The following is a 22931-nucleotide window of genomic DNA, read 5'->3' on the forward strand; positions in this document are numbered from 1 at the left end:
AGCCGAGCAGCAGTCTCGGCCTCGGTGTGGCATCTCTCCCAAGGGTCGACCACCCATCTACCTGGCTGCTTCTCTCTGCCACCGCTTTCTGGATGGGACTTAGAGGAAAGTGGCACTCATGGCTGCTACATTTCACTATGCTGCAAAAGACATATGAAGCAAAGGCAACAGTGGAGAGAAGCAGCCCCGCAACTTGGAGAGAATGTGGAGCATCTCCCTGAGTGCCGAAGGCATGCCCAGGATCAAGGGCCTCAAGTAGCGGCTGCAAGATCAAGCAACATCTTGCAGCCGGACGAGCTTCTTGTGGTTATTGCTGGGTGAATCTCAATCGGTGGCTGCTTCTCTCTGCCACAGCACTTTCCGGATGGGATCTCTTACAGGTAAGAAGAACCCAAACCATTTCAGCCCACCTGCGCTTGTCCCCTGCGGCCCTTCAGCTCAGCACGGCAAGCCACAGGTTGGATAAATTGCTTCGGCCTGGGGGTGGCGTAGTTTGGCCCAGCGGTTCTAGCTGAATGCAGCAAATGTAGATTTCTTGGTTGGGCGGGGGGGGGGCAGCAGCTTACCTAAACTAGGGAGCGGTGAAGGCTTGGGAGCAAGGAAGTCCAATAGCAGCTGGGACGCAGGTGTCATGAGTCTAGGGCCTAGGTGAGGTGTGATGGCTAAGGAGCCAGGCAAGCAGGAGAGCCGGTGAGGGAATTGGAGTTGGCCTAGGAGAGCTGCGAGCAAGGCAAGTGGGCAGCCAAAGCAGATGTGAGAAAAGTGGCCGCAAGAGGCGGTGCAGTGGGACCAGGCAGTGGTGGGATTTGCCAATTCGCTGAACTGCACAGAATCATAACAACCGGTTTGCCTGAACTGGCTGAAGCACACCTCTGTTCATTGGGTTGTCTTTTAAAAGTTCATTTTTTCCCTTCTTTTGTATGTCACTGACATTTTTATTTATAGGCAGCATCTGCTCTGTACAAATAGTATAGTATAAAAACAAGTTTAATAGCAAATAATGTGCTAAGACAAATATTAAGCTATTGTTCATACTTACCTAATAAGTACCACTGAATTTAACATGTGTAAGATTTGACATTATACTGAAACTAGGCTTTTCAGTTAAATTTTCATCCTATTTGTTTTATGTTGATGCAGTACAGTGTATTTAACACAACTAGAGGAAGTTATGTCTTCAAGGAATGGAACAGATCATTTAATAATCAATCAATTAATCTTTATTATAGTCAGAGACCAGCATTATCATTTAATAATGACATTTTTTTAAGGAGCAAGTAAAATATTCCACAGCAATCTCGAATGATAAAACACAATGTTCATACAGGATTGTCTCTGTCTTACCCTGTTAGGTGTAAGAATATTTCTGTATCTTACTGGAATTCCTATTGGATGCTGCCTTCTGATGTTTGTGGAAAGAACTGCTTTTGGGAAGCTGCCCATAGGTAGGCGCTTTGCCACAATCTTAATTGCTCAGTTACAATTTAGACATGCTAATAAGTATTGCAAAAGGTAGAAAAATGTTGATGCAATTACCCAACTCTTTAGGTTTTTTTCTGTCACATTACACTTTAATAGACATAAAGGTCATTTTGATTTAATTTAATTTTAAAAGGTTCCCATTTTTAAATTACTCATTTCTTTAAATAATATATTTTAAAATATGTATACTAATTGGTTGTGGAATAATTGTAATCTAATCAGCCTTAGAAAGTGTCCCAAATAGTGCTTTTATAAATGTATAAAGTTAATAAGATCATACCATAAAGCAAAAAAGTCTGCAATATATGTTATAATTATGGTTCTTTTTAATTTTTTAATTGAAATTTTGCTGCTGATGGCTTTAGTCAAAATTTAAGGTGGTGAAATATATTTTTGAGGAAAAAATAAAATCCTTTGTTTCCTATTGGTAGATCAACAGAAAGAGGTATGCAATAGTGACAAATATCTATAGCTCAGGTGTAGGATGAGGATAAAGGTTTGTTCTTCAAGCTTGTAGGTTGGTTTCCAAACGTTTCATTACTAGGCTAGGTGTAAGGATCTGCCTCAACTACCTTCCCTAGAAAGTAAAACTCTTGAAACTATTTACATTTCAAAAGGAACTTTTATTTACTGAGAGATGGTGATTGTAGAGAAGTGAGGTGGAATTTGAAATTCAGGTGCGAAGCATTAGGCTAACTTTTCCCTTTCAAACACCCCCCCCCCCAATACCCTGTGTCCATCAGTACCCAATAATATGCCTCAAATGTGTTTTGAAAATCACCGAGGCTAGATGGTGAAAAGAGTTCATGTTTGGAGCACTGAGATCTTGGATACCCAGCCCAGCCCAGAAAGAGTCGCTGCAGATGGTGTGAACAACAGCAAAGCGAAAGCATGCAAACTATGTGGCCCACGGTGTCTCCCTCCTCCCTTCCAGAATGGCAGCATTCTGAGAGAGACCTAACACTAACATCTTCAGTGGAGTTTAGGGGATGTCAGTGAGAACAAACTTTTACACTCAGAAAGAGATATAATTGAATAGACAAATGTCAGCCCTTTTCTCTCTTTACCCTGTGATACATTACATCCAGTGATGGGATTCGAATAATTTAACAACCAGTTCTCTGCCCTAATGAGTGGCTGGGTGGGTGTGGCTGGGTGGTCATGTGACTGGGTGGGTGTGGCCAACTCGACATCACTTCTTTGTCCTACTGGCTGTTTTAAGTGTAAAAAAAGATACATCAAAAGATAGTTTATTATGTCATGCATTTAATACTTACAATAGACATTTAATAAGAACAATAAAAAAGTACACAAAACTAGATTTTGTTACAAGAAAGAGTTTTAAAATATTAATGAAAAACTACTAGATAACAAAAAACAATAAAACTTATTTAAGATATTTCCAAATTGTTGTTTGATTGGCGTCCTCTCACTTTTCTTCAGTTTAACTCGAGCATCATCAACTGTGTGATGTGCTCTCAACCATTTTTTAACGGTAGAAATAGGGTCCCATTATTGTAGAGGTAGGCCAATTAGACTAATAGTCATTAGGTTTATTACATTGGAAACAGGTGACTTCTCCTCTCTGAACATATGATGTTCATTTGGAAAACCCCTTTCCACTTCTGCTGAACTTAGAGAATTGTTCGGACAATATCTTTAGCTTTTTGAATACTAAAGCAAAAACAGGCCTGTTTTTGGACTTCCTGAACTTCAGGGAGAATCATTTTTTGCCTTCCCCAGGCTCCGGAGACTTTCCTAGAGCCCCCATGAGGGCGAAAACAGTCTCCCCCGGGCTCCGGAGGCCCTCCCTGAAGTCTGACAAAAACGGAGCACAGGTGATGGGCACCGCACACTCATGCTTCCCTTGCACATGTGTGTGCGACCCCCTGCGCCTGCATGTGCAACCCTCACAAATGCACATGGGTCTTCCAGCAGAGACCCGAAAATCAGCTTGCTTGTGGGAGGCATGCACGGTGGAGCTGACCTGGGCAACAGCTCACATGCCCTCATAGAGAGCTCCGTGTGGCACCTGTGCCATAGGTTCACCATCACTTCCTATCTATTCCTTTTGTTATTGCATCCTCCTCACGTTGTTTTAAGTTCTCTGTGCAGATATTATGAGCTTTTGATGAAAAATGTTCCTTCATTTTTTTTCTTAGAGAAGCTTGTTGTACCTCTTTGTTTTTCCATGCTGCATCAATCTGGAAATATTTCCATTCTTTTGATCCATGAGCACTTCTTTCTTTTGTCAAGTCAAATTTAGCACAATACTTGGAACTTAACGTTGGAAATTTCCAGTCCCTCATATTTTTCTTTCAAGTTGTTATACTGTGGCAATGTCCAACAATCAGGAAGATTATTTTCAATTTTGGAGTTCTCAGTTCTTTCACTAATTGATAAAAGTTGGCAGCTTTTAACATTTCAACTCCCAGACTCCCTCAGTCTGGGAATTGTATTTAGATATATTTAGATTAACATGAAGGTCCTATTTGGCTGGGCTCACACATTGTGCAGAGCTTCTTCTGAATTATATTCACAACTCAAACCCAAAAAAGCTCAATAACCTTTCAACTGATCAGCTTTTGGGACTCCAGCCTAGTTCTTTTTCAAAATTGCTGGGTAGACATTGTGGACTCTATGTCAAATTTATTTTCAGATTTGTGGCATTGGTATCTTTGTATTCATGATTGTTTTTATAATACTGCTACCATTGATCATTTTCTCTTTGGAGTGCTTACAATTAAAAAAGTGAGAACAATACAAAAATAATCATAAACACCATGAAGATGGTCATATGAACAAAGAACCCATATAACGAGCTGCACCACCAATCTATCCAGTCTCAGAGATGTAGCCAAGTCTTCAGTAGTTCCCTTAATGTCAACAGCTTGGGACCTATCTAGATAACCCAAGAACTGAATTAACATTTTACCGCAAGATAGTGCTTTATATTTGAATTCAATTCAGTGCAATAGTTAAACCTTCAGATATTTTACAGAAGCATTTGAACTATTTTTTATATCACTGTTCTTCTGCGTATATATGGAAATTGTTAGAAATTAATTCTTAAAAACATTCTAATTCATAAAATATATGATAAGATTTTGTTAAAGTTTGAAGAATAAATCGAAGATTTTAAAAAATGAAGTACGGTATTAAACAGATAGGTTGCATTAAGAACTTTCTTATATATTCACATATTAGTGAAATGTTGATACTGGAATTTGACTACATTTTAATTGATATTTTTCATCTGCTCAATTTAATAACATCTTAAGATAACCTTATTGTCATTTTTTTCTGTGGGAACTCTGGCACACATCTAATTATATATTTACTGTTTGCATTTTAAGGTTAGTGGTTTATTGTTTGAAAAAAATGATTTTTATTGGAATTTATTTTGATATTACAAAAGGTTCATGTGTTTTACAGTGTGTACATTGACATTTTTTTCTGGCTGTTAGTATTGCATTTGATTTAACTTTTGGTTTTTGGTTTATTTTCTATGTTAGCAACAAGAAATATTGTTCGGAATAAGCTGTCAAGTAAATAATAATGAAAGTACTATGAGGAATAATAAGAGAAAATATTAAAATTTGTTGTAAGATGAAAAGTTAAGTGGGCTACATTCTCAACCAAATGTGTTTATTAAAAGAAAATGTTCTTTGACAAAAATAAGATGCTTTTTCAAATAAAAGTGAGCAGATAAGATAGGAAAATATATTTTTATAGTACATTTGGAATTAAAACTACAAAAAATGATTTAAAAACTTGGTTTAATAACAGTTAGGAAATATATACTTGTCATTCTCTTGGTTGTCATAACTACTTTTTCTCAAATTGTGATAAAGCTAAGTAACATTAATGACTAACTTGAACAAAGAATCATTGTTTCAAATGTAATATAGAATGTTTAAATTTAGTATTGTTTCCATGGAAACAATTATTTCTTGTATTTTTTGCATCAGATATGATTTTCCAAGGCCTCCGCTTCCTGAAAGGATGCATTTGGCAGTGGTAGCCTGTGGGGAAAGATTGGAAGAAACTGTTACTATGTTGAAATCAGCTGTTATTTTCAGCATCAAAAATCTTCAGTGTCATATTTTTGCTGAGGAATCATTACATAGTGACTTCAGAGAAATAGTAAGTATTCATAAAAGAATGTATGCCTGGATTAAGATAACTTTGTATTTTTCCACCAGATTTAAGGCTGCTTGGCTTCAGTATCTAAATCTGCCAATGTCAGATCCCTAATAGTGATACTGCCATTCAATTGGGAGGAGGTGCTTTTCATAAAAATACATTTGTGATAAATTGTGAGTCTGGTTATTTGGTATTCCCAGTTATTTGCATAGTTTTTTTTAAACTAACACCATTTTCTAAAATATTATTTGCATTTAAGATAAGTTTTATGTTGATTCATTTTTCTCTGTGTTTTACATCAATTGCAAGTAGTGACTGATCCAAGATATTCTCACCCTCTTAGTAAAATATAATTAGTAACATTTGTTTTAGAAAGGTAGCATATAAATCCAATAAAATAGAGAACAAATTGTCAATATTACATACTGTATATACTCGAGTATAAGCCTAGTTTTTCAGCCCACTTTTTGGGCTGAAAAAAGCCGCCTCGGCTTATACTCGAGTCAGTGAAAAATTTGCCCGAAATGGAGGAGAAAAAGGGGCGGGGCCATGCCGCTGGGTGACACTCGTGAATGGCCCAGTGCCCCTGTGAGTTTCCCCTCCCTCTGTGTCAGTTTGCCGCGCAGCGCGCACCGCACCATCCCCCCTCCTCACGTTCTAATGTAATGCAGGGCTGTCTTACGATTCCCCTTCCTCCCCCTCCTGCCGCTCTGCAACGATGTCCCACCTCCTCCTTGTTATGGCAAGCAGCCACATAGCGATGTCCCACCTCCTCTGGTACAGTGATCCAATGATAGGAATCACTGTGCCGTGTGTCATAGGAGGCGGGACATCGCTCCCGCGGCTGCACGGGACATCATCATCACAGCGGGACATCAGCATCATGAGGTGAGTGAAGTATTTCATTGAATACACCGCTAGTTTACTGTTTTTCTTTGAAATAAATATTCAAAAACATTATTGGTATCTATTTTTATTTTTGAAATTTACCGGTAGCTGCTGCATTTCCCACCCTAGGCTTATACTCGAGTCAATAACTTTTCCAGTTTTTTTGTGGTAAAATTAGGTGCCTCGGCTTATATTCGGGTCGGCCTATACTCGAGTATATACAGTATTCCTTTCACAAATCTTAATTTTATAGGCTTGAAAATATACTGTTTAATAATAAAAATGAGAAAGAGTTAGAAATCAGTTAATCTTGCTTATATACTTTTGATACAAAAATACTAAAACATGTTGTTTTTTCCAGCTTGATAATTTGACACATAATGAAAACTTTAATTATACTCTGTATCCTATCTCATTTCCAACTGAGAATGCAGCAGAATGGAAGAAATTGTTCAAGCCATGTGCTTCTCAAAGACTTTTTCTACCAGTAAGTAGCAATGGTAGTTGGTAAACAAAATTAATAATTCTAGTCATAAGTGAAAAATAAGATGTTGTATTTAAATAATTGCCTTGAGCCATTTTTCAGAATGAGATGGGCAGCGTATAAATGTAATAATTTAATTTAATTTAATTTAATTTATTGAACTTGTATGCTGCCCTATTCCCGGAGGGACTCAGGGCGGCGAACAAACACATGGGGAAGGGGCCATACAAAACACACAAGACAAAAAACAGAAAACAGAGACAATTTAAAACTACTCAACAGACGCAGCAATTCAAGTGGGGCCGGGAACTCATCAGCCCCAGGCCTGCCGGAACAGCCAGGTCTTGGCGGCTTTGCGGAAAGCCTGAAGGGTGGTGAGGGTCCGAATCTCTACGGGGAAATCGTTCCAGAGGGCCGGAGCAGCAACAGAAAAGGCCTTCCCCCGGGGGGGGTCGCCAGTCGACACTGGCTAGCTGATGGTATCCGTAGGAGGCCTAATCTGTGGGACCTAATTGGTCGTAGGGAGGTAATTGGCAGGAGGCGGTCTCTCAAGTACCCAGGTCCGATACCATGTAGGGCTTTAAATGTAACAACTAGCACCTTGAAATGCGTCCGGAGTCCAATAGGTAGCCAGTGCAGCTCACGGAGGATAGGTGTAACGTAGGTGTACCGCGGTGCACCCACAATTGCTTGCGCGGCTGCATTCTGGACAAGCTGCAGTCTCCGAATGCTCTTCAAGGGCTGCCGCATGTAGAGCGCATTACAGTAGTCCAGTCTTGAGGTCACAAGGGCATGAGTGACTGTCCTGAGAGCCTCCCAGTTCAGGTAGGGATGCAATTGGTGCACCAGACGAACCTGGGCAAATGTCCCCCTGGTCACAGCCGACAAATGATGTTCTAGAGTCAGCTGTGGGTCCAGGAGGACTCCCAAATTGCGAACCCTGTCTGAGGGGCGTATAATTTCACCCCCCAGTCTGAGAGATGGAAAACAAGGCCAATCTTTGAGAGGGAAAAACACAAGCCACTCGGTCTTGTCGGGATTGAGTGCAAGCTTGTTCACACCCATCCAGACCCTAACAGCCTCCAGGCACTGACACATCACATCAACCGCTTCACTGAGTTGGCACAGGGCGGACAGATACAACTGTGTATCGTCCGCGTATTGATGGTATTTTATCCTGTGCCGCCGAATGATCTCACCCAGTGGCTTCATGTAGATGTTAAACAGGAGGGGGGACAGGATCGAACTCTGTGGCACCCTGTACTTAAGGGGCCTAGGAGTTGACCTCTGCCCTTCAACCAACACCGACTGCGACCTGTCGGAGAGGTAGGAGGAGAACCACCGAAGAATGGTGCCTCCCACTCCCACCTCCCGCAGAAGGATACCATGGTCGGTGGTATCAAAGGCCGCTGAGAGGTCAAGGAACACTAGGACGGAGGCATGACCCCCATCCCTGGCTCTCCAGAGATCATCGATCAGCGCGACCAAAGCAGTTTCCATGCTGTAGCCAGGCCTAAATCCGGACTGAAAGGAATCCAGATAATCGGTTTCATCCAAGGACCGCCGGAGCTGAGAGGCCACCACTTTCTCAACAGCCTTCCCGACGAAGGGGAGGTTGGAAACTGGACGGTAGTTACTTAAAATGGCTGGTCCAACGACGACTTCTTCAGGAGGGGTCTCACCACCGCTGCCTTTAGGAGGAGTGGGAAGAATCCCTCCCGAAGAGAGGTGACAACTATCGTCTGGATCCAGCCCCTTGTCACCTCCCTGCTGTTCGCGACCAGCCAGGAGGGGCACAGGTCCAGCACGCAAGTGGAGGCACTCACCGCTCCCATGGCCTTGTCCACTTCCTCATAAATAAATATGCTTCCAGAGAAAAGTGAGTTATTTGGTAAGTTATTGCTGTTTGAATGAACATAAAATGTAATCTCTTCAGTTCTCCTGTGCGCTGCTTGGAGAGTCCAAGGATGGGTTAACACAGTCTACCTGCCCTAGGACTGAGTGGATTTTTCTTTGACCACGCCTCCCTTTGCCTCATTGAGATCAGTTTAAAAACTCAGTCTGCCTGTTAGGACTAATGTTGGGGAGCTCCTCAGTTCTAGGTCAAATAGATTGGACTCTCCAAATTGTGCATAGAGAATTATCTCACTTTTTTATTTTTGTATAGAACTCTCTTTAGCTAGATATAGGTAGACAAAGCTCAAAGGAAAAAACTTGTACCTTTTGAATTGCTGAGAGGGCTGCTGGGTTCCAGTGAGCTGCTGGTCGCAAGCAGAGTGAGAACACAGGAGTTGCTTGTCCAGCGGCGGGAGGCTTCCTGTCAATTTTTCCCCAGCTGCTGTTGTTAATAGCGCCGCCCGGAGCACTTGAGAGCTCCGGCGGTGTCGGCGGTTTCTCCTCAGCCCGGCAAGTGCGGCAGCCATTTTAAAGGATTTCACGTGCTTTTTGCTGGTTGCTAACTTTCATCTTGGACTCCATGAGCGGCAGCGTGGGGTGGCCATTTTAAAGTGACTGATTTACATAGAGAGCAGTTTGGAGCCGCAAAAAGATACGCAAAGTTGCGTTTAAACCCCTCAGCTGCAGATTGCTGTCAGGAAGTGTTTGGCCTTGTCTGGGACTCCGGCAAGGTCTACCTTCCCGCACCGACCACTCAGGGACCTTGAGGGCGGCCTGAGGAGGGTTTTGACCAACAGGCGTCCCTCCTCTCAGACGTTGATCTGCGGGCATTCTGTAGCCGACTGGCTCGTGCCTGGTAGCTGTCTACTGCTTCAGTACCACCTCTGCTTCAAGCATCTACACCATCAAGGCTTCTGCAGATCATCATGGCAGATGGAGGTGCAGGCAAGTCCCTCCTCCAAACGCAGTAGGCTAGATCCTCCACCCAAAGGGGGGGAGGCCTCGCCGGGACCCTCAGGGAATAAGGACAAACCCAGGGAGGGAACCCGGAAGCATAAGCCTGTGGAGTACAAATTTCAGCAGGCCCAAAGGCAGAGCAAATCCCCTGAGCAGATGGATTCATTGCCATGTCCGCCCTCTGGCTAGATGGAGGAGAGAGAACCTGGTTCGCCCCCGGGGAACAGATCTCCCTCATTAATTGGGGAGGAATCGCGGAGTCTTCCCCCGATGCCTCCTGGGGCTACCTGAATCACCCAGTTCATCCCTCAGAGAGGAGCTGGAATCCTTTCAGGGCGTCCTCCCAGCGGAGGAGGGAACTGGCTCGGGTGGCAACAGGGTCCAGATTGCTTCGTCGAGGGCTCGACCCAGGGAGGATAAAGGCCCAGCCCTGTCCGCAGAGATGAAGGAAGTGATTGCCCAAGCCATCTCCCAGGGCATAGCCGAGGGGATCAGGCAGAAAGATGCCCGCGCGGCGGGTATATCTAAAGCAAGACCGCCTCCAGTTCAGGTCAGGGACCAGGCCCCAGCCTCTCCTGGCACCTTGGTTGCCACAGAGGAATCTGTCTGGGAGGAGGAGGAGGAGGCCGAGGAATTTGAATTATCTGAGGATGAGGATCTTTCGATAAGCCCGCCTTCACTGTGTTGTTCAAGCCATCCTTGTTTAAGGCCATCCTACACAAGGTCAAAGCATCCACCGAGCTAGGGTATACTCCTAAGAGTACGACTGTACCATCCTCCTCCTCTAAGGACCCCAAAGAAGGTCGGTTCAAGGAGCATGCTCCTACTCAGGAACTGATTCCGGTTCCAGATTTATTCATGGACGCTGTCCAAAGACAATGGGCACAGCCCGGTACCTTGACCAATCCTAGCAGTGGGGATAAATCCTTGTATTCTGTAGAGACTAGGATGGAGGATATTTTGAAGTTACCTGTGGTAGATGCCCCGGTGGTCTCCTTGACTTCCAATTCAAACCTGCCGGCGGACCTACTGGATGGTCTCAAGGCAGAAGACAAAAGATCCGAGACGGCCTGTCATAAGACGCATCAGGCGGCTGCCTGGGCCATTAGAGCATCCACCTCTGCTTCATTTTTCACCAGGACCTCCCTCCTCTGGCTGAGACAACTGAGATCCAAACCTCCCTCTGAGGGATCTTGGTGGTGTCACAATCTTAGTAAAATTATTACCGCAGTGGAGTATTCGACCGACGCCTCGCTAAATGCGGTGAAGTTTGTGTCCTGGGCATTGGCATCCAACGTAACTTCGCACAGCCTGCTGTGGCTTCGCCACTGGCAGGCGGGCATGAAGGCAAAGTGGAAGCTTGCTTCTGCTCCCTTCAAAGGGGGATTGAGACGAAGGACAAACGGAAGGTCCTTCCAGCCACTCTGAAGAAAAATGAGCGAAAAAATTCCAATTCATTCAGAAAACAGTCCTTTCGAACGCAGGAATCCGCTAAGGCGTCCACCTCCTCTTCCTACCATAGACCCTACTCTCAGGCAGGTGACAGGGATCAAGATAGGAATTTCTTCAGAACATGGGGTAGACAACAACAGCATTCCTTTCGGAAGCCATTTCGTGGCGGTTCCAACTCCTGCCAATTCCGATGCGGCAAGTTACCATCACCGCGTCCCTTCCATAAGGGGTCGGCTGCAACTTTATGCCGACAAGTGGGAGGAAATCACCACAGACTCATGGGTTCTCAACACAATCAGGAGGGGTCTAGTCTTAGAATTTCTGTCGTTTCCCCAGCAGACATTCATTCGTTGTCGAACTCCCAAGAATCGCCTAAAGAGATCCCTCATGCAGGCGGAGATTCACCACCTTCTCCAAATAAGGGCCATAGAACCCGTACCGAAGGATCAGGAAAAGCAGGGATTTTATTCCATTCTTTTCCTGGTCCTGAAAAGCTCAGGGAGGAGTGGAGGGCTATCTTGGATCTGAAGCACCTGAATCAGCATCTGGCCTACAAGCGATTCAAGATGCAATCCCTCCACTCCATCCTGGATTGCATAAGGCAAGGAGACCTGTTCACCTTCATAGGGTTACCTGCACGTTCCCATTCATGCAGCGCACAGAAGGTTCCTGCGGTTCCACTATGACGGGAGGCATTACCAGTACAGGGCTCTCCCCTTCGGCCTCTCGTCCACACCCAGGACCTTCACAAAGCTTGCAGCTGTGGTGGCCCACCTCCGGTGCAACCTTTGCCCACTGGCACTTAATTAGTTTTCAGGCTTTCGCAAAAATAATTTGTAAAAGTTGAGCTAGATAATTAGCAAGCTCCTTTAATACAGTGGTTCTCAACCTGTGGGTTGGGACCACTTTGAGGGTCGAACGACCCTTTCACAGGGATCGCCTAAGACCATCGGAAAACACATATTTTTGATAATCTTAGGAACTGAGACACCCATTATATAGTTGTGGGTCACCACAACATGAGGAACTGTATTAAAGGGTCGCGGCATTGGGAAGGTTGAGAACCACTGCTTTAATACCATCTCATGCAATTCTTCTGGCTTTTGGAAATTAAGCTCATTTACAGTAAATTTATATTCCTTGATCTATATTTCTATCCATCTGCCCATTCATATTCTTCACATTTCATTAATGGAATATATGCCTTCTTGAGAAGGCTGAAGTAAAATCAAAGATGCTTTGCCTGTTTCCTGCTGCCTGTTATTATTTTGCCATCTTCACATAGCAGCTGATTTGTTTAATAACATTCATCAACTTCAGCGGCCTCTTCATGGACTTCTTCCTGTATAGGCATTTCCTTGGAGACACTTTTTTTTGCCATGACTCATTACTTAGAATTCATGCCTAGGACTATCATTTTTATTCTTTTTTATTGGAACATTCAGGTAAAGAAAACTTTTTTGAGCCTTATATTGAATGGATAACAAATCAACAGATTAAGCAACTTTTTTATAAGAGTCCAGATTCCAATATTAAAAGCAGGAAAACAGAACACCAGTAACATTTCAAAAATAAAATTGCATGCTAATGTAACACCTTATTTTTAAAAAATTAAATTCAACCTACAAGGAATTATCTCATAGTTAACGTGCTTTTGTATGCTTTATACTCAGTTCATCAAAGTAAAAAATAGATAATTTAAAAAAGAGGTGTTTAAATGGCTACTTTTGTAGTTCAATAATCATAAATAAAACCTTCACAATAGCAAATTGCATAAAATGTTAGAGTTTGATGTTAATTTTGTTACCAATTTTTTTCCTTCTATAGTTAATCCTCAGTAATGTGGACTCTCTACTATATGTTGACACAGACATCTTGTTCTTAAGTCCTGTTGATGAAATCTGGTCTTTCCTGAAAAAATTCAACTCTACTCAGATTGCTGCTATGGCACCAGAGCATGAAGAACCTCGTATTGGGTGGTATAATCGCTTTGCTAGGCACCCTTATTATGGAAAAACTGGAATCAATTCTGGAGTAATGTTAATGAACATGACCCGCATTAGGAGAAAATATTTCAAGGTAGTGTGCTTTGGTATTTTTTTTTCATTTTTGGTACTTTTATATAAATTAAAACATGTTTTTTTAGTAATATCCCAGAATGGATTTTAACTAATCCCATATAAGCACCATATACTGTTGATTCTCAATGTTATTTTAAATGAAATACTTTTTGTTATTTGTTTTTCTTCTTCTTTCTACCTAGTCATTTCTCATTGTTCTTTTATCTTGAAACTTCATGTTAAACTCAGTGATTTGTACTATGAGTATGCAATCTAAACCAGAAGGTGGCGCTATTAGACTATTGACTTAAAGCTTTAGAATGCATGTAAGATTATGTAGTCATTTTAAGACATTTGTTTCATTCTCACAATCTATCCAAAATAATGTTCTCTTTAAGAACATTGTTCATAAGTGTTTCATTCCAATGTAAAAATGCAAACTCGAAATCAGAGTGTGGAAATATATCTATTAGCCTTTCCAGTTTTGAATTTTAGAATATTTGAACTGAAAATATGACTTTCCGGTGCTTCCTAGCATGCCTTAGGATTCCATGTGTCATTTGTGCCCTGAAAAAAATTATTTTAAAAAAGAAAAAGCAGTAGGAAGATCCAGGAATTAACCTTGCATTTGAAAATTGAAACTATTCTTTAGACATGTCTGCCATTTTCAAATTTAGATATTTATAGTTAGCGGAACATTATTTTGTTTAATCTAGAAATGTTTCATGCATTATTCAACAACACTAAATACATAAATCTCTGTTTTTGCATATCCTTTCTTACTCATTTTTGGAAAATGTTTTATATTGATCGTTGGGTGTATTGTACTTTTAGAAGTTTGTAGTTGAATCTGGTAGAATCTAAACTGAAGATTCTTCAGGTTTTATTTGTTATAAATATTTAGTAATTAAAAAATATTGCCTACTTAAATTAAAAAGACATTACTGAGACACAATACTGCATAAAAATAAGGCATTGTATGATAAAGAGTAAAGAAGCATATATTTTACCATAAAAAATAGGATCTAAATTCCCTTACTTCTAATTCTGGTATTTTGATTTTGAAGAATGATATGACATCAGTACGATTACGTTGGGAAGAAATTCTCATGCCACTGCTGAAAAAATACAAGTTGAATATAACATGGGGTGATCAGGATCTTTTGAACATTATGTTTTTTCATAATCCTGGTAAGTTTCTTTTAAAAATGCAATTTTAATTCTCAATCTTAATATGATATTGCTATTTTTATTATATAAATGTTTTAAAGTGCTCCCAAGAAATTTGTTGTGTGTCAATTTTTTCAACTTTCAATTTCAAAAAATTAGAGGTGTTCAAAAGTTGTGGTATTCCTTGGGGTTTGTAAATATATTTTGGTTACTTTAATATAATTTAGTTGTGCTTCATTAATAACTACATAAATATCATAACATTTTAACATTTTGCTTGTTTCATTTCACAGGTTCAGCTGTCTTTCTCTTTTTGTTAAATGTTATTTTCTCTGACAGTGTTAATACTGCTGGCCTTCTTGTGAGTGTCGTAACTGATCTGTAATGGCTTCTAAAAAAAACCAAGACTGGGAATGTTCACTCATACGAGCAACATAATTGGGACTGGCAGAGACTTGTTGCTGTCTGAACTTCCAACACCCAAAATTTTCAGATATGGCCTACTGTTAAGAGACAAAATAGCAATGATGCTAGTTAGCTGGTTCTCCTGGCACTTGGCTGTAGTGGGAAGCACTTTCTTTTTGTCCTTGTTCTCTACAAGGATAAGGTCCAAGGACCTTCCCGTGTAAGAGACCGTCCCGCATATGGGGTAGACGCCAGGTGGAATTTGGACTTGTTGTTTGCTGATCCAACCTACAGAAATTAATTCGTAAGGTGCGTTCCAGGCGGGTAGTACTCATAGTAGACCTTTCACAACTACTAGGCATAATGATTTCGTGCATTGGGATAGTGCTCTGGGTGCACTTTCATTCCAGGACATTACAGTGGGCCTTAATCCCATATCAGACAAATGATGAGCAATTCACCTTTGACCATTCAAGTGCTTCCTCAGGTCCACCTGTTGCTCCGGTGGTCGCTCCTGGCGCTTTGCCATTTTCAACTAGACTGTTAACATAAGCATGTGTTACTTCTCACCGACAACATCGCCACCAAGGCACACGTAAACAGGCAGGGCAGCATGCACTCGAGGGCCTTGTGGACAGAGGCACACAGATTCATCTCATGGGCGGAGATACACGTGGCCTTGATTGTAGTGTACTATATTTTGGGACTGCCAACCATCAAGCATATTTGCTCAGTCGGGCCACCATGGACCCTGGGGAGTGGCAGTTCCATACAGATCTGTTTCGTTGTAGTTGCCGTCAATTCGGAACCCCAATGATGGTCCTGTTTGCCACCCCGGAGAATGCACAGCTTCCTTGGTTTATATCCAGATACCGGACCCAAGGGATAGAAGACACAGATGCTCTGAGATGCAGCTGGCCGAGAGGCCTATTGTACGCTTTCCCCCCCCTTTCCCTTCTTCCAGGGACCATCAGGAAGATAAAGTCAGAGGGGGCGAAAGTAATACTGATAGCGCCAAACTGGCCCAGGAGACTTTGGTATGCGGATTTAGTGCAGATGTCTGAGTCCCCACCTTGGAGTATTCCCAGGGAATAGATCTGTTTGTGCCAAGACGTCTTGATACATCCAGACCCCCAATGGCTCCACCTGACCGCCTGTCACTTGAATGGGGCCTCCTGAGGGATGTGAACTTCTCCACTAGGGTCATCTCTACCTTGGAGGCATCCAGGTGAACGTCAACCATGAGGATCTATAATTCCACATGGTCAGCATTCGCCAAGTGGTGTCTATCAGCGTCCATAACACCATCTGATGCCTCAATACCATACTGAGTATTTCATACTGCTCCATGAAATTGCGGCCCTTTCCACTGTACTTTCTGGGGTGAGTCAAGTTCCCTTATCGCACTTACCGCTTATTAAATGATTCCTAGACTTCTGGGGGTGATGTCATGTTGGAGCAGTTACAGGGGAAAGAATCTCCGTTCTCTCTGTCTGATTTTTCATGTCTGGAGGCTGTCAGCAGCAAAGCTGGGCCTTGGAGAGGACAGCGATAGAGAGGGGATAATCCAGTGGTGACGGGGAGAAGAGTGATCTCCTGTTGCGAAGGGTGGAATCCCTGAAATCTGACACAGAAGAGACTAGCTGTCATGGCTTAGTCATGGCCTGGTCCAGAGATGTGACAGCCTGATTAATGGTGGAGGAAGCAAAAAGTGAGAAGTGGCAGAAGTATGCCACTTGGCGGACAGTGTTAAACAAAGTGAAACTCTGAGGCACTTCTCCAAGTTGGTGGAATTAACGATAACAGCAATTAAGTGAGTCGCCAAAGAGGGAACGAGCAGCGCCTGAGCTGTGGGGATCAGAAAGAGGAAGAAGACTAATTACAGAATCTGTAGAGAGTGAAAGTGATTGTGGTTGCTGAGTGGAGAATTTCTACTGATTTCTGAGACTGGATCTGCGGTGATACAAATTGAGAGTTTTGTGTGGGTGGTGAACAAATTGAGAAAGAAGGAAAGAACAGACTCCTTTTGCAATAGAAGAGACAGGCAGAAGAAAACGAAGAGAAAGGACAGTGACGGCAATTTGAGAGCAGTGGTTATTTTGAAGCACAGAGAACAGGGAACAGAGAAGTTGCAAGGGAATAGAGAGATCATGGAATAAGAACTGTGGTATTCCCAACGTAGGACTTTGGATTGGACTCATTTACAGCCAGCTTTGTACACATCAGATATCTTTTCCTTATTTATGGTATTTAAATATTGTTATATCTACCACAGTGATCTTATATCAAAGAATTTAATATTTTATAAGCTATACATTTTATATATTTTATATATCTATACTCTACATAGATTTAACGTAGATTCAAGCATATTTAAAACAGTTTTCCGACCTGGGATTTACCATTGGTCCTTCAAGCACTTATAGGACCTCCATTTGAGCCTATATGCACAGTCTCTCTCCAGCTCCTGACAATGAAAGTTCCGTTCCTGATAGCCATTACATCAGCCAGGCACATTTCAGAGCTCAGGGCTCTTCTTGAGACGACTTGTGTGTCTTCCACCAGGACAGAGTAATCCTTCCTCCCGAAGGTAAATACTCCTTTCCATAGGGCACAGGAAGTAGTCACCCAATTTCTGTCTGGCTCCATCCCACACAAGAGAGCGGCTCTGGCACAGGTTATATGTCCGTGGGGCATTGAGAATTTATCTCAAACGGCTCAAATTCAAAGTTCAGAGGCATTGCTGGTGTCCTTCCAACCAGCCACTCTGGGTGCTAGAGTTACACCTACCACTATAGGAGAGAACTATTGCCTTAGCTTATGAGACAAAGGGGCGCCCTCCACCTCAAGATATTATGGCCCACTCAACAAGGAGTGAGGTCCCCATAGCGGATTGGGCAACAAGAGCTCTATTTGAGGACATATGTAGAGCGGCCTCTTGGGTCTCCCCTACACCTTTCACAAGACACTATCGTCTAGATGCTTATGTGTTAGCAGAAGCGTCCTTTGGACGCAGGGTGTTGCAACTGGTAGTGACCACCACAGCTGCTACGGATTCATAAGTCTTTTCGCACCCTGTGGACGGTAGCTTGGATATGTCCCACCAGTAGCACCTCCCGCAATATGCCATGGAGAACGAACATTGGTACTTACCTGAATGTCGCTTCTCATGACATCTGCGGGAGGTGTCACATCCAACCCTAGTTAGTTCTTAGTGGACTGCCATGGAAGGGGCTGCCCTTGTTGTGATTTCTTTTGCACAAAATTCTACTTGACACAACCTTGAAACTGGGGCAGAAGGAGGAGAGGCATGGCTGCAATACTTTCTCTCAGTCTATGGACCAATCAGCGCTGATAACAGCCCACCAGTGGCACCTCCCACAGATGTCATGAGAAGCGACATTCAGGTAATTATCAATGTTTGTCTTCGATGGCCGTTTAGATGCAACTAAAGTCATGCTGAAAGCAAACAGTTCAGACCAGCAATTCCCCAATACCATCAAAAAAGAACATTATTCTGTATACAGTGAGTCAGATAGAAAATATCTTAAATCATTTCACTCCAGAGAAAGACTCAAAAACAGAAAAACCTGCTCAAATTATTGTAGATGATCTCATGTATTTCATGAAGAAGAAAGGCATTGAAAAAAGCTTGAAGCCAATGGCGGAAATTCTACAAATGTTAAGACTGGCTGTGAAGGTGGTGCCACACATTGCGTAAAGATCAAACTTGACTGGAAGTTGATCCGTCTGGTGTGCACTCCACACAAATGAGTTACCCCTGCAGCACTTAATCATAACATAGGATGATAAGACCTTGTCTAACAACAAATGGGTAGATAAAATTGGCAAAATGCTGGACATTTCAACAGAACTTGAAATTGGTCATTCACCGAGTTTCAATTGGTGAATCTCTTGTTTCACTGAGCAACAGTGTTGTAAAGGATCTCTCTACCGATCAAGTATATGGATATGTTAGAGTTTGCAGCAATCCAACCAGCACACAAGTAAATAACACAGAGGATTCATTTATATAAGAAACATCTTTATATACAATACCATACAGCAGAAGCCAGAACCAAAACTCAGAATCCAGAAGTACAGAATCAATCATCACAAGCTATAATAATACAAAGGCAATATTGCAAGGCAAAGCAACTCATACAGATCAGTCAAGCTAAGCCACGCCCAGGCTCTGCCTGAGCTGCCTGAGTCACCAAACAGTTCCCATTGGCTGATCTGTTACCATGTCTATTCCAATTCATGAACTTTCATACACTGACACTCCTCCCTTCAAAATTGGAATAAACATAAAACCGTGTGTGTGTGTGTGTATTTATGTATGTATGCTGGTCTTGTTGTATTCAGGTCTTTTCCCATGTAAGATTGAGATTGTCTTGGCAACGTTTCGGCGAGGTCTCACTCACCATCTTCAGGCTGGGTTTTTGCCCCAAACCAGAAAAAGAAGAAAAAATAAAAGAATTTATGGATTTAAAGGGAGAAATTTTATTAGTAACACCATCGATAACAGCACTGACAATTAAAGACAAGCTGATTAAGGAAAAAGAAGAAGGAATTGAAATTACATGAGAGAATCAATAAACAAGGAGTTGCAAAGAAGAGTCCATACAAACTTGATTAAGGAGACAATTAGAGGACTGATGCCACAAATGACAGAAGACATGAAACTGTTTCACTACTGGAAAGATACAGGCTGATAGATGAAAGTGTTTAATCTAAAACTAGTTGGACAATGAAATTTAGTGACTAAATTTAGTGGTTAAATAAACAATTGAAAATGATAATAATGTATACATATGCATACATTACATAACAAGTAGTAATTGGATATGAATATTGAATGGTACCTATGAAAGAAAGATGAGAAATGGCTGGGTTACATATAAAGATTAATAAAAAAGAACTAAATTATGATAATGGATATAGTCAAATAAAGGAGAGATAATGATAACAATGTCTATATAGGTATGGGTACAACATGGGGAAATTGGATGTAAATTGTAAACAGTGATTTGGAAAGGAAGATTAGAAACCTTTGTTACTAAATGTTATTGATGTTTAGCTAGAATAGGCCATAAGGAATAGTGATTTGGGATACTAGAAATAGCAAATGAGATGCCAGTATGTGGTTATGTTTTGAGTTTTGGTATGTTTTATGATGAAGGACGTTTAAACAATTATAGTCAAACCAGAATGGGGGTAGGATGATGGTAATATGTACAAATAGATTTCATTTAAAATAGTAGAATTAATATGAATCATGGGTGACTATGAAAGAAATGCACAAAAACTTTTTGTAACCAACTGATACACTTTCTACAGTATGTAAAGGATTTTTTGTGTTGTGTCTGTTTTGAAAAATAAAAATAAAAAAACTTATTTAAAAAAATCTGAATTTACGTACAAACTATGTTTCGCCTTCAAATGCGCCTCAAGATGATCTTGTTTCATTGATTCGTTGGTCAAACATTGTTGGCATAAGAGGCAGAAAAGTGACTGTTCATCATGGCTTGCGGGTATGAAGCCAAGGAAATATTCTTGTCAATACTGACGAACTTTTTTCTTGCTTGCACTACTCATTTTATGCATTTGGTTTGTGACTAAAAGAAATAAATGTGAGAAAAACTTTTGAAATGATGCAAATTATTAAAAGAAATAACTATTAAAAGAAGATGGTGCAGAAAGAGGGAAATTAAAAAAAAAATTCTTAGCTTAATTTATGAATAATAATTGTCATGAATGAAAGGAGGATTGTAACGTATGACCCCTTACTTGCCCACTTGGTTTGAACCTGCAGCATAATAGGGAAATGCTTTGGTAGTTTAGTAGGTGGAGATGAATCATACAGGCCTAGCATGTTCTATACATGCGTGGGCCAGCCGCATATTGCTCTGAGAGGAAAAGTCTTGTAAAACACAGCCTGGGAAAACACAGACTATATATAACTGTAAATCTAACAATTTCTTACTTAAACTTGGGTCCTGGTTCTGTATCCCACTCTGGATACACTCTGTCAGCTCTCCCTGCAATCAGCAGCAAAGCGCACCGGAAAAAGAGAGAGACTGCCAGTCCCATGCTCCTTAGTGGGAACACATCTGGATTGGCTGGCATTTGCTCCCTCCTCTCTGGGATATCCTTTTCGGACCAGGAACTAGAAAATGCACTTTAACAAAGACAACACTAGGTAATTGAAACACAGCTGTTTCACCACAAATATATAAGAACAATTAGCAGGCTTTTAAAAGTTCAGTTAAAAGCTCATTTTCGAATCCCCCCCCCCCCGGTGGGGCCTGGGGCCCAGGTTGGGAACCACTGCTCTAGAAAGAATGCAGAAAAGAGCAACAAAGATGATTAGGGGACTGGAGGCCAAAACATATGAGGAACTGTTTCTGGAACTAGGTATGTCTAGTTTAATGAAAAGAAGGACATGAGAGACATGATAGCAGTGTTCCAATATCTCAGGGGTTGCCACAAAGAAGAGGGAGTCAAGCTATTCTCCAAAGTACCTGAGGGCAGGACAAGAAGCAATGGGTGGAAACTAATCAAGGAGAGAAGCAACCTAGAACTAAGGAGACATTTCCTAACAGAACAATTAATCAGTGGAACAGCTTGCCTCCAGAAGTTTTTAAGAAGAGATTGAATATTGAAATCCTTCCTAAGCAAGGGGGTTGGAAGATCTCCAAGGTCCCATCCAGCTCTGTTATTCTATTCTAAATTGGAGGAAGACATTTCAGTTCAATGCTAGGAAATTTTCTTTTAATGGTAATGCATTTCAACAGTTGAACCATTTATCAAATGACAGTATAAATTTCACTTCGTTGTATGTACAGTATTCAGGCAAAGTGTGGTCAGCAAACTTTGGACATACTTTTAACTTTGATTTTTCCATTGAACAAGGGCTTGGACCTGATAGTCTAAGTCCTTCAATGAACAGTTTGCCTGGAAAAATTATAATAGATGATTTTTTTTTGTTTTTCTCTAGAAAGCCTTTTTGTTTTCCCTTGCCAATGGAACTATCGGCCCGACCATTGTATTTATGGGAGCAATTGCCAAGAGGCAGAAAAGGAAGGAATATTCATTCTTCATGGAAATAGAGGAGTTTACCATGATGATAAGCAGCCAACGTTTCGTGCTGTTTATTATGCAATTAAAAATGTAAGTAAACATTTTAATTTGAACTTTTAAAATTAAAAATAATTCGGAGAACTTTACCTCCACCAGTTCTACAATACATTTTACTTATTTTTAAAAATAAATAAACACATTGAAAGTGGACATTCCAGAATCTGTTCTGAGATATTCAAAAATAAAATAGACTTTGAAAGGAAGTAAGGCTTAATTACAGTATTGATTTCAGTGAGACACTGAAAACCTCCAGTATTAAGCTTTCTAATTTTAAATTCATCAAGACCAGGTGAGACTCATTATTTTGACTCAGGAGCACAATATTATGATTAAGAAATTCCATGCAATATATTGCTTCTATAAACGCTTGTAATTAGTGAACCTGCAATGGTGAACCAAAAAAAACAATTTTTACACAGGAATATGACAACTCCTTGTTTCCTTTTTATTGCTAAAATTATATGTGATGCTTTGTTTTTGAAAAGTTTTATTTCAATGACATAGTTATATAATTTTCTTATTTTAATTTTGTCCTTTTAAAATATTATAGATGCTTGGCTTCAGTTTGCCAGTTCTAATAAACTATTTATCAGTCTTTCAGAATACTCACTGGAAAGCTATAAATGCAGCAGTGTTGCTTATTTTAATGTTCATCCTATCTAGCATATATTCTTCAAAAATAAATAGCATATTTTAATGGTGCTTTGTGGCATATTGCCATAAAGGTATAAAAATGGGGAAAAAAATACTACTGGGGGCTTAGAATTTATTACACCAAAAGAAAACGTGGTCTCATAAAAGTTCAATTTCTTAATTCCTTTGAGCATTACCAAAATATATTAAGA

The 22931-nt window shown here is 41.1% G+C and overlaps 1 protein-coding gene across 4 annotated transcripts in view; it reads left to right on the top strand.

The window, feature by feature from the left end:
* GXYLT1 (glucoside xylosyltransferase 1) overlaps positions 1 to 22931 on the top strand; it is a 48381-nt gene that overhangs the window by 7950 nt on the left and 17500 nt on the right. For 3 of the 4 annotated variants that reach the window (XM_032220745.1, XM_032220744.1, XM_032220747.1), the window contains exons 2-7: positions 1353 to 1445; positions 5454 to 5628; positions 6878 to 7003; positions 13133 to 13384; positions 14433 to 14556; positions 21944 to 22116. In XM_032220745.1, the coding sequence (XP_032076636.1) occupies positions 1353 to 1445; positions 5454 to 5628; positions 6878 to 7003; positions 13133 to 13384; positions 14433 to 14556; positions 21944 to 22116 (943 nt within the window). The remainder of the gene's footprint in view (positions 1 to 1352; positions 1446 to 5453; positions 5629 to 6877; positions 7004 to 13132; positions 13385 to 14432; positions 14557 to 21943; positions 22117 to 22931) is intronic. The other variant, XM_032220746.1, reaches the window with a different exon arrangement.

This window comes from Thamnophis elegans, chromosome 7 (genome assembly GCF_009769535.1).
Source record: "Thamnophis elegans isolate rThaEle1 chromosome 7, rThaEle1.pri, whole genome shotgun sequence".
Classification (NCBI taxonomy): Eukaryota; Metazoa; Chordata; class Lepidosauria; order Squamata; family Colubridae; genus Thamnophis; species Thamnophis elegans.